Source organism: Solanum verrucosum, unplaced genomic scaffold (genome assembly GCF_900185275.1).
Source record: "Solanum verrucosum unplaced genomic scaffold, falcon-dt-bn FXZP01000103.1, whole genome shotgun sequence".
In the NCBI taxonomy this organism is placed as follows: Eukaryota; Viridiplantae; Streptophyta; class Magnoliopsida; order Solanales; family Solanaceae; genus Solanum; species Solanum verrucosum.
Window position 1 is genome coordinate 9,191,564 of NW_026020048.1, and position 14,597 is coordinate 9,206,160.

A 14,597-nucleotide genomic window follows, 5' to 3' on the forward strand; every position below is an offset into this window, starting at 1 on the left:
TATCTTGTATTTAAATTATTATGTTATGTATTATATTTTTAAATTAAAATTTTTAACTTATCATTTAAAAAATTAATAATAACATCAAATTGTATCACAAAGTGACGAAATTTTTTTTTAAAAATTATTATTAATTCGAGATGAAAATAGTATATATAAAATAAAATATTTTTAAAAGTGTTATATTACCTTTAAAAAGAACTATAAATATTAGAGATTTAATTAATAGCCTTATATGAAATATAATATGTTAATTATAAAATAGTAGAAATAATAATATAATATTCAAAAAGTGAAATAGAGAGTATGAATAGTAGTTCTCCAAATTTGGAGAACTACTATTCAACTCTCTATAATTGGAGAGTAGAGGTAGAGGGTAAAATAGAGAGTGATTGAAGAGGACATTCTCTAATTTGCTCTCCAAATATAGAGAACGTAAAATATAGTAGGGCTGGAGATGGTCAGAGCTGAAAAATGACAAAGTAATTCTTACTAGTATATGTAGCAATGCGCCTATATACCAACCCTATCCAAAAACTAAAATTTTGAGCTATGGCCTATGATTAGCTTTATTAATGCCTATAGTATAGTGGATATCTGAAGATCCACTAAGCATTGAACCACGCCAAGTAACAAGACATATTGCTTTGTTTATGTATTATGCTATTTTGTCGATATTATTTTCCTTTTAATTCTGTTTTGGTTTCACTTTTCGTGAGCCGATCAGAATTTATCGAAAGAAGTCTTTCTATTCCATAAAAATAAGAATTATAAGATCAAAGTAAATTTTAGTTATCTTTTCCAGACTTCACTTATGACTGACTAATTTGTTGTTGCTGCAAGTTATTAAGCTATGGTCAAGTTGGGAATAACAATAGAGTCATGTTTTGAATTATGGAGCACAAAGTGATCAGAATTAACAGTAGTACCATATCGTATACTTATAATATTATTGATACTATAAAGTATATGTCATGATGCCCATTTTTTATTTTTTTTTAAAAAGAAGGGAGATGGGACCAAGTAACAGTAAGGATGAAGGGTAGGGCGTGGCTCAGCCTTTTAGTAAACCCAAAAGGACCCTACCACCCCCCATACTTGTGCACCTTCTTGAACCGGCAACGCGTGCTTTAATGTCCCTCTCCTCTCTCTCTAATGTTCCATCCAACTGTTATCATGTTCTTTTGATTTTATCATATGGACACAAACACATTCTTTGCATCTTTCTTTTATTTGAAAAAAAATTGGAGTCTTCATCAATCATTGTGTTACTATTTTATCACACTATGTGTATCAATTAATACCCTAAAAAATAATTCAAGGAGACAGAGTCGAAATTTCAACTTTATAAATTATGAACTAGAAAACGATAACATCAAATGTTGATAGTTGAATTCTAAATGTAATATGTATAAAAATTTAAAAACTTTTTTAAGACATGTATTTATTTTTGAGCAAAATCTATTGAATTTGATCGATCAGGAACTTAGTGCAAAAATTCTAACAAGGAAGTTTTAAAAATCCAAAAATGTGAACTTTAGAAGTTCCCCTTGTTTTAAAGGGGATTCAACAAGTTTTATTAGTAATAATTTTGTTTTTATTTTACTTTATTTGTGTAATTTTTGAACGAAAAAGATTCTATTGAAATTTCTTTTTAACCTTTACCTCTGCCAACTTTACATGATGTAAACATATATATTCGAATTAAAAAGGCAAAAAATGCCATTAAATTCATCTCTCTTCCATATTGTTGGTGTATGTGTTTGAATATTATCTTTGCGTTCTAATCCGTCCATCTGTACCAATTAAAACAACTAAAAACACAACAAAGACAAATCCAGCTCTATTAATATTCTTTCCTTAAATAATTTAATTTGAAGTCTATCCATCCAACCAAATTTGCCTTATAAATGTGCACATGTTCTTATATATTCGAGGCAGTCGACTTACGCAACATTTATATACTATATAACTATAATATAATATATAAACAATCAAATCGAACAATCAATGAATCTAAGCCCTTAGCTTGTTTCCAATCACATAGTTATAATTTAGTTAAGAAACTCACCACATGGTCGCATTAATGTCCATGATATTAGATGGTGTTGCGTTGGCCACCGTGGGGAGTTAAGGGATCAAGATCCACTTAATCACAATCCATAGCTACACAATATTTTTATATTACTAATTAATACTCTTAATCATGGAGCTTTAATACATGATTACTATCAAATTAAGTTAACTTACAATAACAAGTAACTTCATAATAATAGAGTAATAGATAGCCTAATACGACAGATTAATTATGTTATATTAATGGTATAAATAATGTTGATAATGTAAATTTTCAACCATGAGCTAACAATGCATATACATAATTGTTTGTTGATCTATAGCAATCAGTAGCAAGCCTAATATGATAACTTGAAAAAATAGAATCTATAATTATGCCCGATTAAATTATACTGATAATATATATATTAAAAGATCATATCTCCATAATAATAAGGTAATTAGAACGTATTATTGTGTGTTTTTAATATATAAATTAATAATATTGGATGGTATTGTGAACAATAATTGAGGTGTAGCATGATGTGGGTAAAATGTTGATAAACTTTTGGAGTATACGAAAGGGTACCCACAAAAACGTACGGCCAGGATCAGATCTATTGTCGGCGGGGCCAGGTGATGACACCTATTTTTCTCTGCCCACAAGAATGGATGGAGATTGGGGACAATATCAGATATACCACAATATATTTAGTACTATATTTACAAGTATATAACAGGCAAAGGTTGAGACAACTATATTTGTATTTTTTTCTGATTATATTTAGATTCAAGTGCCACATAGGATCCTATTAGGGGAATAAAAAATACTCTCTATCAAAGTATTTTTTATATTCAAAACTCAAATCTAAAATCTCTAATTAAGGAAGGAACAACCTCACTTCCTATTCCACATTGTGTACATGTACACAACATAATAAGATTATATTGTATTCTAGTACTAGTAATGTAGTGCATGTGATTCCTTCCTAATGAAGCTGTTATATTGATGATTGCATTTAATCCACCCCACCCCCTTTGTGGTGTGATCCACTTACAATATAGAAGTATATATTATTCTTCTCCCCTGCATTATATGAGAGTACAACTATATATTATAAAATTAAAAAATATGTTATCGTGATTAGAAAATGTTTAAATATGATGTGCACTGCTGGATTTGTCTGGGGCATCTCTTTCACAAAACTCAAATCACATTGGCTAAGGGACTGGATTTGCTTGGCATGCTTCCTCCCTAGTCCCCCCCCCCCCCCCTACATACCTGTTTCACCTTTTTTTTTCTATCAAACTCCAAAAATACAACAACATTTGCTTTGATTTCTGTGTGATAAATGAGAATCTTAAATTCTTCCTCATCAGTCCTAATAATGCTATTTTATTCTTTCCTCTTTTAAATTTTTTATATATATATCCTTGGGGGTGCTCACTTTGGCAGTATATACTAGAGGCAAAATTAAAAGTGGGATGTTAATAAACTCCCTCAAACAAAAAAAGCCTAAAAGTCTCCAAGTTTGGTTTGTAAACTCCTCAAAGTTCTTCTATTCGATCAATAAAGTACAACGTTACAGGTAAAGACACTCAATTCCATCATAGAAAACATGTAGTTTTTCTTGTTCTTTCTTTCTTTGATATAATCTAAGTTTATTGTTACGAGTTATTAACTTAATTTACATGAACACGCGCGGTTGCATGCTTAACGTCCATCGACTACGAAAATTATCAAAAATATTTCATCTGGTTATTAATTAATAGCTAGCAATTGATACACGGAATGGAATTATATGCTTTCTAATTACCTATCAAATGAAAACTAAAATATCGAAAACGTATTAACAAAAAAAAAGTAGTGAGAAGCATGTGGCACTTACTTATAACATAGAACTGGTAAAAGAGAATAGTATAATTTGTCGAAAAATATCTGTATTTTTCTTAGGATATATGAATTAACTTGATTTTACAAGAATATTACTACTGTTGTTATGATAGTGATATATAATGCTAGTATTATTATTATTATTGGTGTGGCCCAAATTGACAGTAATTTGTATGGAAAAGAACGAACAATAAAAACAAACAAAATCACACATGCCAAAATAGGGGTACTGCGTTAATCTCCTTCAGTCATCAAAAATTGGGAAGCTTGATATTTTCTTAGATTAACGTAACGTCTATCAACTTCTTTTGTATTATTATTACAACAATTAAATGGCTACTATTTCTTTATTCAATAAAAAAAACTTACTTGATTTCTGCTTCTTTTAGGTACTAATATACATTCCCAATTCCGGAGATATATTGAGTCAAACATCGGTTTTATTTTTTCGGTTTTAAAAATGGAGAAGCTTATCAATCCATACGATAAGGAATACATGAAGATGGCGATGTTAAAGCATGAAGAGATCTTCAGAGAACAGGTAAATTTATTTTATGTTCATTCTGAATCTAGATTTTATATATATATATTACTAATTAGTTATAACGACGACATGTGTTTGTTTTGTCAGGTGTACGAACTTCATCGTCTATATCAAACACAGAAATTACTGATGAAAAATATGTCAAGTAGTACTAATCGGCCTCAACAAGATCATCATCAAGTAGTGGTCAACCATTTAGATTCAAACAAAAAGATAACTGCTCGTCAATGTATTGACTTGGAAATAAGGCCAAATACAGATGAAGAACACATTGCAGAATCAGCTGGTGAAGATGAATTGGAATTAACTTTAGGGCTATCAAGTTACAACGTTCGTCGAAGGAGAAAAACAGCTCATTTTGATTCTTCTTCACCAAGTTTTTCTTCATCTAATTCAACAGGATCTGCTTCTAGCCAAATTAAGCATATTACAACAAATTTAGTCAGGAATACTGAAGGTAGTAAATGGGGACTTGAGGAGAAATTACCCGTTTCGAATAATTTCCAGATTGGTGGAAGAACATCACAAAGTAATCAAAATGTTGATCAAGACCAATATAGATCACAAGATTCGTTGAATAATCCTCCTTGGCTTTTTCAAGTTTTGAGTTTGAATATGACGTGAAAAAAAACAAAGAAAGAGGCCAGATGTATTATTAAATTAAATTATGATGCTGATGATTAATTAATTATATTAGTCGATCGGATGTGATAAGATTTTAGACTTTCATCCTACCGATCGACTACTTGTGTAATTTAATTTGTGTGAAATTTTAGTATGATCTTTTGTTTAATTTCTCCAGTTATAGTACTCTATTAATATTCTAATCTCTTTGCTTAATTTGCTAACGGTATTTTTGGGATTCCAGAGCCAAATAAAGTTGATTTGGATATGTATATAATTGTCCAGTTGTCTGTACTTATTAGCTCACAAAAAATATCTACAATCTGTGTATTTGTTTGCCCTACAAGAGAATTGAGTCTCTTTCTTTTTTAAATTCATATATACCGGTACCTTGTTGGTTTGTTTGACCAAGCTTCATTGAGGTTAAAATTTTGAAGAAAACATCGTGACTTTTGAGTTAAAAATCAAAGTTGAGTGACCTTCTAAGAAAAGAGTTTATAGTTGAATGACCATTTATGATATTATCTCCAAGATTTGATTGTATTTGACTAATAATAAGATAAAATTAGTTAACAACGTGTAATAAGTTGATGAAGAAGAAACTTCAAAAGGATTTTGAGTCATTTTAACATGATATACTAATTACTCATTATTAGTTTCGACATTTCTTTCAAAGAGTAACTATTTATTTAGAAAAGAAAATTTAACATTTTAAAGTACTTTTTAAACTTGAGAATTATCAACTAATCCCTTTCGATGAATCAAATCGAATAGGCTTTTGTGTCTAAATAGAATAGAAAACCCCAGCAAAAGGAATAATCCAAGTTCTTAAAGAAATAAATAAATATTGATGAATGATGATCAATTATTTAATTAGGTTCATTGTACTAATAATTAAAAGCTCTTCATCTATGACATAATCTCCAACTTGGATGTCCATTTAACAAACATAAAAAGGGTTAAGAGCTAGCTAGATTTGTGATAATATATTTAAGGAATCTGATCTAAACAGACTTAAATTGTTAATTATTTCCACTTAAATGGGATGTGATGGGAAAAAAAGAAAGAAACGAATAAGATGATTCTTAATTAAAAAAAATTGTGAGTAATTAATTGTAAGTCGTTTTCCACCAACCACATGGAAGCTACTCCTACCAACAGTTTGAGTAGGAATTGCTATAGTTTTGTCTGCCACCAAATGAACATTAGATTCCCAATCCAAATAAATAAAAGCTTCTCTATGCAATAATATATACTGGCGGGATAATCACTTTTTTTCTTTTTTTTCTTCTGATCTCAAAAGTTAACGAAGCATCTGTTATTTCAAAAGCATACACTTTGTTTTATTGTCATGATGAAAAAAGGATTAATCATTTGGCTTCTCAGTTCCTTGTCTAATTACACGTACCCACGCGTACGTCTTACTCCAGGGGCGGAGCTACCTTTGTCCGAGACAAGGCCCGCTCCAGGGCCAAGCAAGTAAACCCATTTGCTTTAGGCCTAGGAAAAGTTTAGCCCCCAAAAATTATATACATCGTTTATATTATTTTTCGTTACATTTTCTTTAGTCTGTTTGAAAAACAAATAGGATATTTCTTTTATAATGACAAGTTTTTATAGTCATATAAATATTACGACATGTTTATGATTAAAAGTATCAAAAGTTTTATAGTCACACAAACATTATGATATATTTAAAATTTCAACTTTTGAAGGTTTTTTATTTTTTTATTAAATATCGTGTCAAGTGAAATTAAGACATACAAAATGAAATGGACAGAATTATAACAAAAGAGTTAATCTTAGTAATTGTTAATGAAGAGTGAATGCCATTGAGGCCTTTTCACAAGTGATCACTCTTTAAATTATGTTCCCTGTTAGCTTAGTGGACTAAATTTAAATTTGAAGAGCTCTCAGAAAAGGCCATACGATGCAAACAATGAAATGCAAGCTTCTCTAGCCCCTCAAAAATTACATCTAAAATTCATCTATAGTAGTACTACCGTAGCTTTCTATTTCCTTCTTTTACTCTTTTTTTTAAAAAAAAAATCTTCATAGATGTATATTAAATATTGTTATTTATAAGAATTAAACAACAACTGATAATGTGGATCTGGTTATTCAATACTCATGGAAAAAATAATAATTAATCATGTTGCATCTTAAAGAGTTAAGAAAATAACCTTTGAAATATTTACTTTTTATTTTTTGGTTTTTAACCCGTGTCCGGAGACCGCATTAGATCTCTGACTAAATCCAAATCGTGCACTACATGACCCATTCGAGGGTGGCGATCCCAATATAATTTTCTCCATACTCAAGATGTATCTTTATACATGTATATCTATGATATTTTGATTTTATTTTATTTTGACTTTTTCATTATATCTATATTTTTATATATTAACTCCTCTCCCTTTGATGAAAATTTCGGCTCAACCATTATTCAATCCTCTACTCCGCCATGCGTTTTCAGTTTTAACGCACAAACCGATTTAAGGGAAGTTCTGAGAGATAAATTACGCCCATAGCTTTCAGCTAGAATAATGTGTACGTATGGAAATAAATTTAAGATGTGAATGTTGAACTCACTGACTTTAGATCATGAATTTCGCCTCCATCCAAAAAGCTTATGATAATTTGAGCTACTACTGAAACACAATAAATAGTACTTTCAGCAGAAAATATTCAGCATTTGAATTAAATTAATCCATAATCCGTACTAATGTTGGATCCTGAAAGCCTTGTGTATACCAACTTCTCCTAAAATCTTCAGCATAATCTAAATATTAAGCTGTTGTTTGTCAGTCATTAGTTAACCCCCATTTTCCATACAGATTAAACCAAATCTAATCTTGATTTCGATCATGCCCACGTTTCTTGATTCTGGACACTGGAAAATGACAAATCTTTCATAGATAATGCACATGGAAAATATTTCTGGATTAAAGCACGACATAATATATACTTTACCAATTACCATATAAACTTGCATGATTAAATTTAAAACTATATTTTGAATCCAGTACGTACCATATTTAGACAATAATACAAATATAGCTAGCTCAAATCATGATATGGAATGACGTCTATCTTCGCGTGGCTTATTTCGAGTTTTGCCTTGCGTGAGTCCATCAGCTCGAATAAATCTTCCGAGCTTTTTCGAGACTGAGCTCATGAAGTTAGATTTACTTGGCAAAGGAGGTTTACCAGCAGATGGATGAGTGATGACCAAAGGGCTGCTTGTAACTTATCTGTTTGAATTCGGTTTTTCAATTTCCATCAACCTCGTCTTCATTTTCAACAGCTCAAATTTCAGCTCCTGATTTTCTCGTTTTAGACTCGAGACCTCGTCTGAAATTGGGTCAGTAGAGAACTGATGATTCATTTTGGAAGGGACAAGAACAGGAGGATTGGTTGCTACAAGATGGCTCCCGTCCATGACATTGCGAAGAAGTTGCTGCTCATAGTAAAGTACTTGCACAACTGTCTGAACAGGGAGCCTATCATTCTGAGCAGCATGAGCACAAGCTTCTCGAGAGAGCTTTTGACAGTCCATAACACCGCAAACCTTTTTCCTTTCCATGTCGCTTAGAGCTGGATGTGCCTTCAAATTGCAATAACAAAAACATATTAAACACGTCTCCATATATTAATTGATGTGTCAAAGACATAATTAAGCAAATAAAAGTGTGTTCATGTACTCTCTAGTAGTTCAAGTTTTTACTTAAGAACTAAGACGGTCACACAATTCAACAATAAGAAGATCATGTTAGCTTGGTTTAAGAGTTCCGCGCTTTTTATTCTGTATTTTAACAAGCTTAAACCTTCTGATCAAGTTCAACTCATTGCTCAAGAATATATTTGTTGTACTGACAACATGATGTGTGAAGGTCGTCAAATGGGCTACATGGTTAATATCTTGTTATTATGTAACTCAGCAGGAATAAGATTTGGAGCTTCTGCACTAAAAAACGTATTGAGTCCACCCTCATCTTTAGAAAGAGTAACAGGGAGGTGCAGGTTGCACATCTTTGAGCACATATACAAGCGTCTTCTTTAGGATGAGATACCCTATATGAAATACATGAATGGATTTCAGTTTCATAACATCCGTCAGTGGCACTCAGTGCATAGAACTAAGACTAGTTTTTATACTCAATACCATGTGTATAGGCATGCCAAATTCTTATATACCATGCTTATACAAAGATTAGGAAAGTTTTTACATTGCGGTGCATAGAACTTAATAAAATAAGTATAGGCATGCCAACTCTTTAGGAGTTATTTCTCCCTAGTTAACATTCTAATTTGAAATGATAGAGAAAGACCTCAAGTATAAGCACATGCACAACAAAGACTGCAACATACAGGACAAAACAAACCGCCGCCATATTGTAGAGAGAATCCTCTGCAGGCAGAAGAGATGGCCCGTGATCTTTGGGGAGCTAAGATTGTTGTAGGATAAAGGGATACAAGACATGGGTGATTCGGACAAAATCATAAGGCTGGTCGTGCAATGCCTGCAAATTGTGTCTTTGGAGAGTTGAGATTGTAAAGATGACCGGTTTTTCATTGATGACATATTGTCCGATTTAGTATATTCCCAAAAAGTTCATCAGTCTGAATTAGGCCCATAACTCCAGTGATCAGAGAACATAGAAGCGTATAAATATCCCTTTACATAGTCTACTAGAACATCAAAAGCTTAGGTTCAGATGCATTTCCCTAATAAAGGGATACTATCATGCTAGCACCAGAAGGTGCGCTGTTAAGGAAATTATCTGAATCAAGATTATTAAATTTAGCATAGCAATTACCATGTAGCAGTCAGGACCAAAAGTTTTTTTCCATTACTAAACATGGCCTAAAATTCTAAATCAATGAAAATGTTGCTTGTATGCGTAAATATGCAAAAATAAACTTAGAACTAATCAGGTAATTTCATTGCGCATACCTTAAAATAAATGTCAATGGCCCTGTACATCCCATCTTCAGTGATTCTTTCTTGCTCTGGAATGACTTCAGCAAGATTAATGAAGCTTGTGATGGATAGATTACGGTCAGAAGCTATTTCAGCAAGGTAATTTTCCATAAGTTTCCCAACCCGCTCCATGCCTCTTAATGAATAAGACTCATTAGACTCTTCATCTCCCAATCGATTTTCCTCCATATCATGGTCAAGGAAATTCATCATAATACGCTGCATGGTTTCAACATCAAACAAAGTGTCCCCTGTGAAGGAATATGAAGGAATTAACAGATCATCCAATACAGCCTGTCCAAGCTGCAATGCCATCCTCTTCTCCAAGTCGAGCCTGCAAGCAATCGTGTCTGCAGATATATTGCAGCTCGGAGCAGCATTGACAGAAAGCTAACGGACAATGCATTTTTCTCCCTTGGCAGAAGACCAACGATGGTTTCTAAAACAACCCTTTTTTCAAATATTTCCTGTAATAAACAAAAAATTACTATATGCATAAAGATTTTATTTTAACCAATTCATCAAGATTTTATAGTACAAGGCCTCACCAAACATCGAAGAAACTTCTGTGCATACAGCATTAATATTGGTCCAAGTGCATACTGCTTGAATCCCCTTCCCATCATTGCAATCAGAACCCTTTGGAAAAAATCAATTCTAAGAACGGTTAAATCCTCAGACCACCAGTCAACTATAGGCTTCGGGTTTGAAAACATGGATGAAGTCAATCCGTTGAAACCAGCTTCTGCTCTACCTGATGTGGAGAATTGGTTATCCTTACAGGCTATCTATACAGTTGTGTCTATGCATCGACTCACCAATTTTACTTTCTCTGCAATGGGAATAAGATTTTCTGATGAATGCAAAATTGTAACTGCACCAGCAATGCTCTTAATTGCTACTTCACTAAAGTAGGCCTCAGTTCTTCACACCAAATTTGCAACTGCATAGTCTGTCATCTCAAGATATTCTGCCACACATCTCAGCAAGGCAATGTTTTCTGTGCTCATCTCAAAATTTATTCCATAACAAAACTTTGCTGCAAATTCAAATGCCTCTCCTCCACCGGGTATATCAGGGATTTCAATTGTAGAAATGTCAGCCTCATTGGATTCCGAGACCAACTTCCTTATGTATCCACTCTTTGAAACTAATGGGAACTGCAAGGAGCACAGTTAATACATTATTAAACCTACTGATTCAAACATCTAAGAAGAAAATCAAGGTGTGACCGAGGCCATAACTCGGCCTGTGTGAGCTCGTTCACATTGACGGTCCCAACATCAAATAAAGGAGGAGGATCGCCCAGGGTCAATCGGAAACAACATCTCTATCCCATAAAGGTAGGGGTAAGGCTGCGTACATCTTACCCTCCCAAGACCCTACTATATATATTGGGATTAGACTGAGTTTGTTATTGTTGTTGTAAGATGTGACCAAGGGACAATAATTTCAATCCAATTAGGAATTTAACTAAAACCAACAACAATTCGGATTATGCACTGAGTTCAGTTATAACTTGTTATGATGAAAGCAGAGAAGAATAGCGCACCTTGTGCTGTGTAAAGGAGATTCCTCCTGCATTTACAGTTACATCACTTGGGATCTCTTGGGAGAAAATCCTGTTAAGATAGATTATTATTTAGGCGAGTAATTTGAAAAACAGAATAATGATTCTATAATATATGGAAGAGGCTACTTTTAGAAAGCACAAAATAAAGAAGTAAAAAATAGAGCATACCATTCAGAGGTCCTCTTCATAGCAGAGGAAAGAAGCTCCTTCTTTTAAGTGGACATATTGTTTACAGTAGAGGGTTGTTCATTATCAAGATCAACATGTCATCCACCATGAGTGATCGAATCTTTTACGGGCCATAACCATTTTCATTTGTTTTCCCTTAAACTATTTCCTAATGAAGCAAACAATAGAAAGACATGTTTTTTGCTCTTTTCTTTGCTTCTGTAAGTTAAATTTTTTCCCTCATAAGAGCATATAATCAACAATATCTGGCCACGTAATAATTGCATTATGTATTATCATCTCTCATTATCTATCATGGAATTGGTACAATTCCCATTATAGACCTTGGAAGAAAGTAGCCCCTATAGCAGACATGCCATGCCGGTGGTATTACAGGTATTGCGTGAAGGATGAGGGTCAATTATAGTTGAAAAGGATTTAGTTTGTGGACAAAGTTTCAAAGAAAGATGAGAAAATGGCGCCAAAAGACATAGTAGCATTTTCAATGTGGGTGGGGACTATTCTCATCCGTAGAGTTGACAATACCTGTTTTTTTTGTTTCATTCTTCATCAATTTTATTCTTGCTTTATAAAGGTACTAGCAAATTAAATTTATTTACCAGTAAAGAAATGCGCAAGTTTATTGTGGCATTTACCTAGTTTTATTTGGCCCTCCATGTCTGCACAAAACCATCGAGGTACATATCGAACCAGCTGATATCAAATTTTGTTTCTTGATATATAAATACTTACTTTAACTATTATTGTTTCCACTCGTGTCCAAAGTAGGTGTGATCGCACCTGCTCTATAACCTAAATCCACCAGTTGAAGGGAGAACACAAGTATTGCAATATTAGTACAAAGCTAGTAAGGATTAATTGGACCCTATACCTGGCTAGGGAATAGTCTCAAATGGAAAGCATATCCACTGAAATTTGTCTGACGAATGATTGCTACGGCAATTGTCAATAATGAATAGCTGGTGTAGGACGTCAATGGGCTCCTCCAGGAATGTTATTTCACATCATATAGTTTAAGATCTTTCATACATAATTAAATTACTTTCACTAATACATCTCTATCAGGAACTATTTTTGGTTGAATTAGGAGAAGTCAGAAGAGATAGTTTAGTGCCCGTTTAGATTTAACTTATTTTTAGGTACTTTTGATTTATAAGCATTTTAAAAAAGTTTTGGAGGTGTGCTTATAAGCACTTACTTTTAGGCCAAAAAAAGTTTTAAAATAAGCCAAAAGTCAAAAGTAGGGTATCATCTACTTATGACTTTTAGCTTTTGACTTGTTACTTTTTATAAGTCCATCTAAACAATAATCTTCCCAATGAATGAATGACACCGAGACAAAATTCTACTGAACTGACAAACTCCAGCCAGTGAATCGCTCAGTTACACTTGCACAGAGACTAGAGAGAACAATTTAAGCAAGGAGCTGCAGATCTTCTTTGTGTATTCTCTTTTTGTTTGTGATAAGACTTACCCCATCTTAGTTTATGTTAAAGGATTACAAAGTGTTTAACTAATGTAATTTTAGTGTCATTTTGCATTTTTTACTAGCTGAGTATCAAAAACAAGGTTTCTTGTAACTAAGATTCGATAAGCAGTGCCCATGTGGTGACAGTGAGACAGAGAGGCATGAACAAGGCCCACTACTACACCAATTCTTTTTGGACCAGTTCCAGTTCAGATTCTTGCTGGGTTGGAATCCAAATAAGATAAAATCCAGCACAAAAATATTCAAAAAGCGCTACCTTCAGACACTAGAGACCATAGATACACAATAATATATAAGATGACTGTTAACCCTCAGGGGTTGGCCTGCTGGCAATTGACTTGAGCCTTGGGGTTTGCTCCCTTTCAAGGTCTCAAGTTCGAAACCCAGTGGGTGCAAACAATTTCTGAGGGCCATCGGACTGGGTAAAACCTGAATTAACCGTGGTGCACTTGCGGGAAACTCCTTGCCGAGGGCCTGTGCACCCCCGGGATTAGTCGGGGCTCAAAGAGACTCGGACACCCGGTGCAAATCAAAAAAAAAAAAAAAAAATATATAAGATGACTGTCATCTACACATTCTTAAGTCCCGAGTCACTAATCTCCAGCTATAAAGATAGCAGAAGCTGCATCGTGGGCATCCTTTATGCTAGATGCTACTTAATTTTGTCCAAACATAAAAAAGTGCCTAAGTTACCCAAAGAAACATGAAAAATATATGCATCATAAAGAATATTACTTCCCTACACAAGAATGAAAATCGTACATTATGCTTTATTAAGTGCAAAACTATAACTTCCCCACATGCAACCACAATAAAAAATACTAGCTACTAAACAGTCTTGCTGGTTGCCTCGGATCCTCCCTACCCCTCTTTCACTTCTTCAACTATCGGTTAACTCCTATCCTCTTCCACCTTTCAACTAAAACAACGACCAATGACTACGATAATTCAGAATGTTCTCCCATTGTAATGTAGAAGAAAATAAAATAAAAACATCAAACTCTAACATCAGGCAAACAAACCAACAAACAAAAACAAATACCTACCTAATTGAAGTATGCAGTGTGGTAGGTTCAGTAAAGAATTGCTGCTGCTGCAGAGTGTGGATATGTGATCCCTAAGCAAAATGGGCTAAGCATTCAACTGTTCTCCAGAAACCAAAAACTAAAAATTTACAGGAAATGAATTCTATGAGGACGAATGTTGAATCAAAAACATGGGATTACTGAGTGGTTAAGGTATAGG

The 14,597-nt window shown here is 33.4% G+C and overlaps 1 protein-coding gene and 1 pseudogene across 1 annotated transcript; one reads left to right on the forward strand and one right to left on the reverse strand.

Moving 5' to 3' along the window:
* The first annotated feature begins 3,172 nt into the window (after positions 1 to 3,172).
* On the forward strand, positions 3,173 to 5,286 carry LOC125822952 (uncharacterized). The gene is made up of 3 exons (XM_049502412.1): positions 3,173 to 3,644; positions 4,339 to 4,490; positions 4,581 to 5,286. The coding sequence occupies exons 2-3, from the start codon at positions 4,410 to 4,412 to the stop codon at positions 5,115 to 5,117; spliced, it is 618 nt and encodes a 205-aa protein (XP_049358369.1). The 5' UTR covers positions 3,173 to 3,644; positions 4,339 to 4,409; the 3' UTR covers positions 5,118 to 5,286.
* A 2,841-nt stretch (positions 5,287 to 8,127) lies between these two features.
* Positions 8,128 to 11,898, reverse strand: LOC125822926 (BTB/POZ domain-containing protein SR1IP1-like; annotated as a pseudogene).
* Between the last annotated feature and the right edge of the window lie 2,699 nt (positions 11,899 to 14,597).

Excerpts from the sequence above, each read along its gene's own strand:
- LOC125822952 (XM_049502412.1), top strand. The coding sequence starts at position 4,410 with ATGGAGAAGCTTATCAATCCATACGATAAGGAATACATGAAGATGGCG. Across the intron at positions 4,491-4,580 it reads AAGAGATCTTCAGAGAACAG|GTGTACGAACTTCATCGTCT; the intron begins GTAAATTTATTT and ends TTGTTTTGTCAG.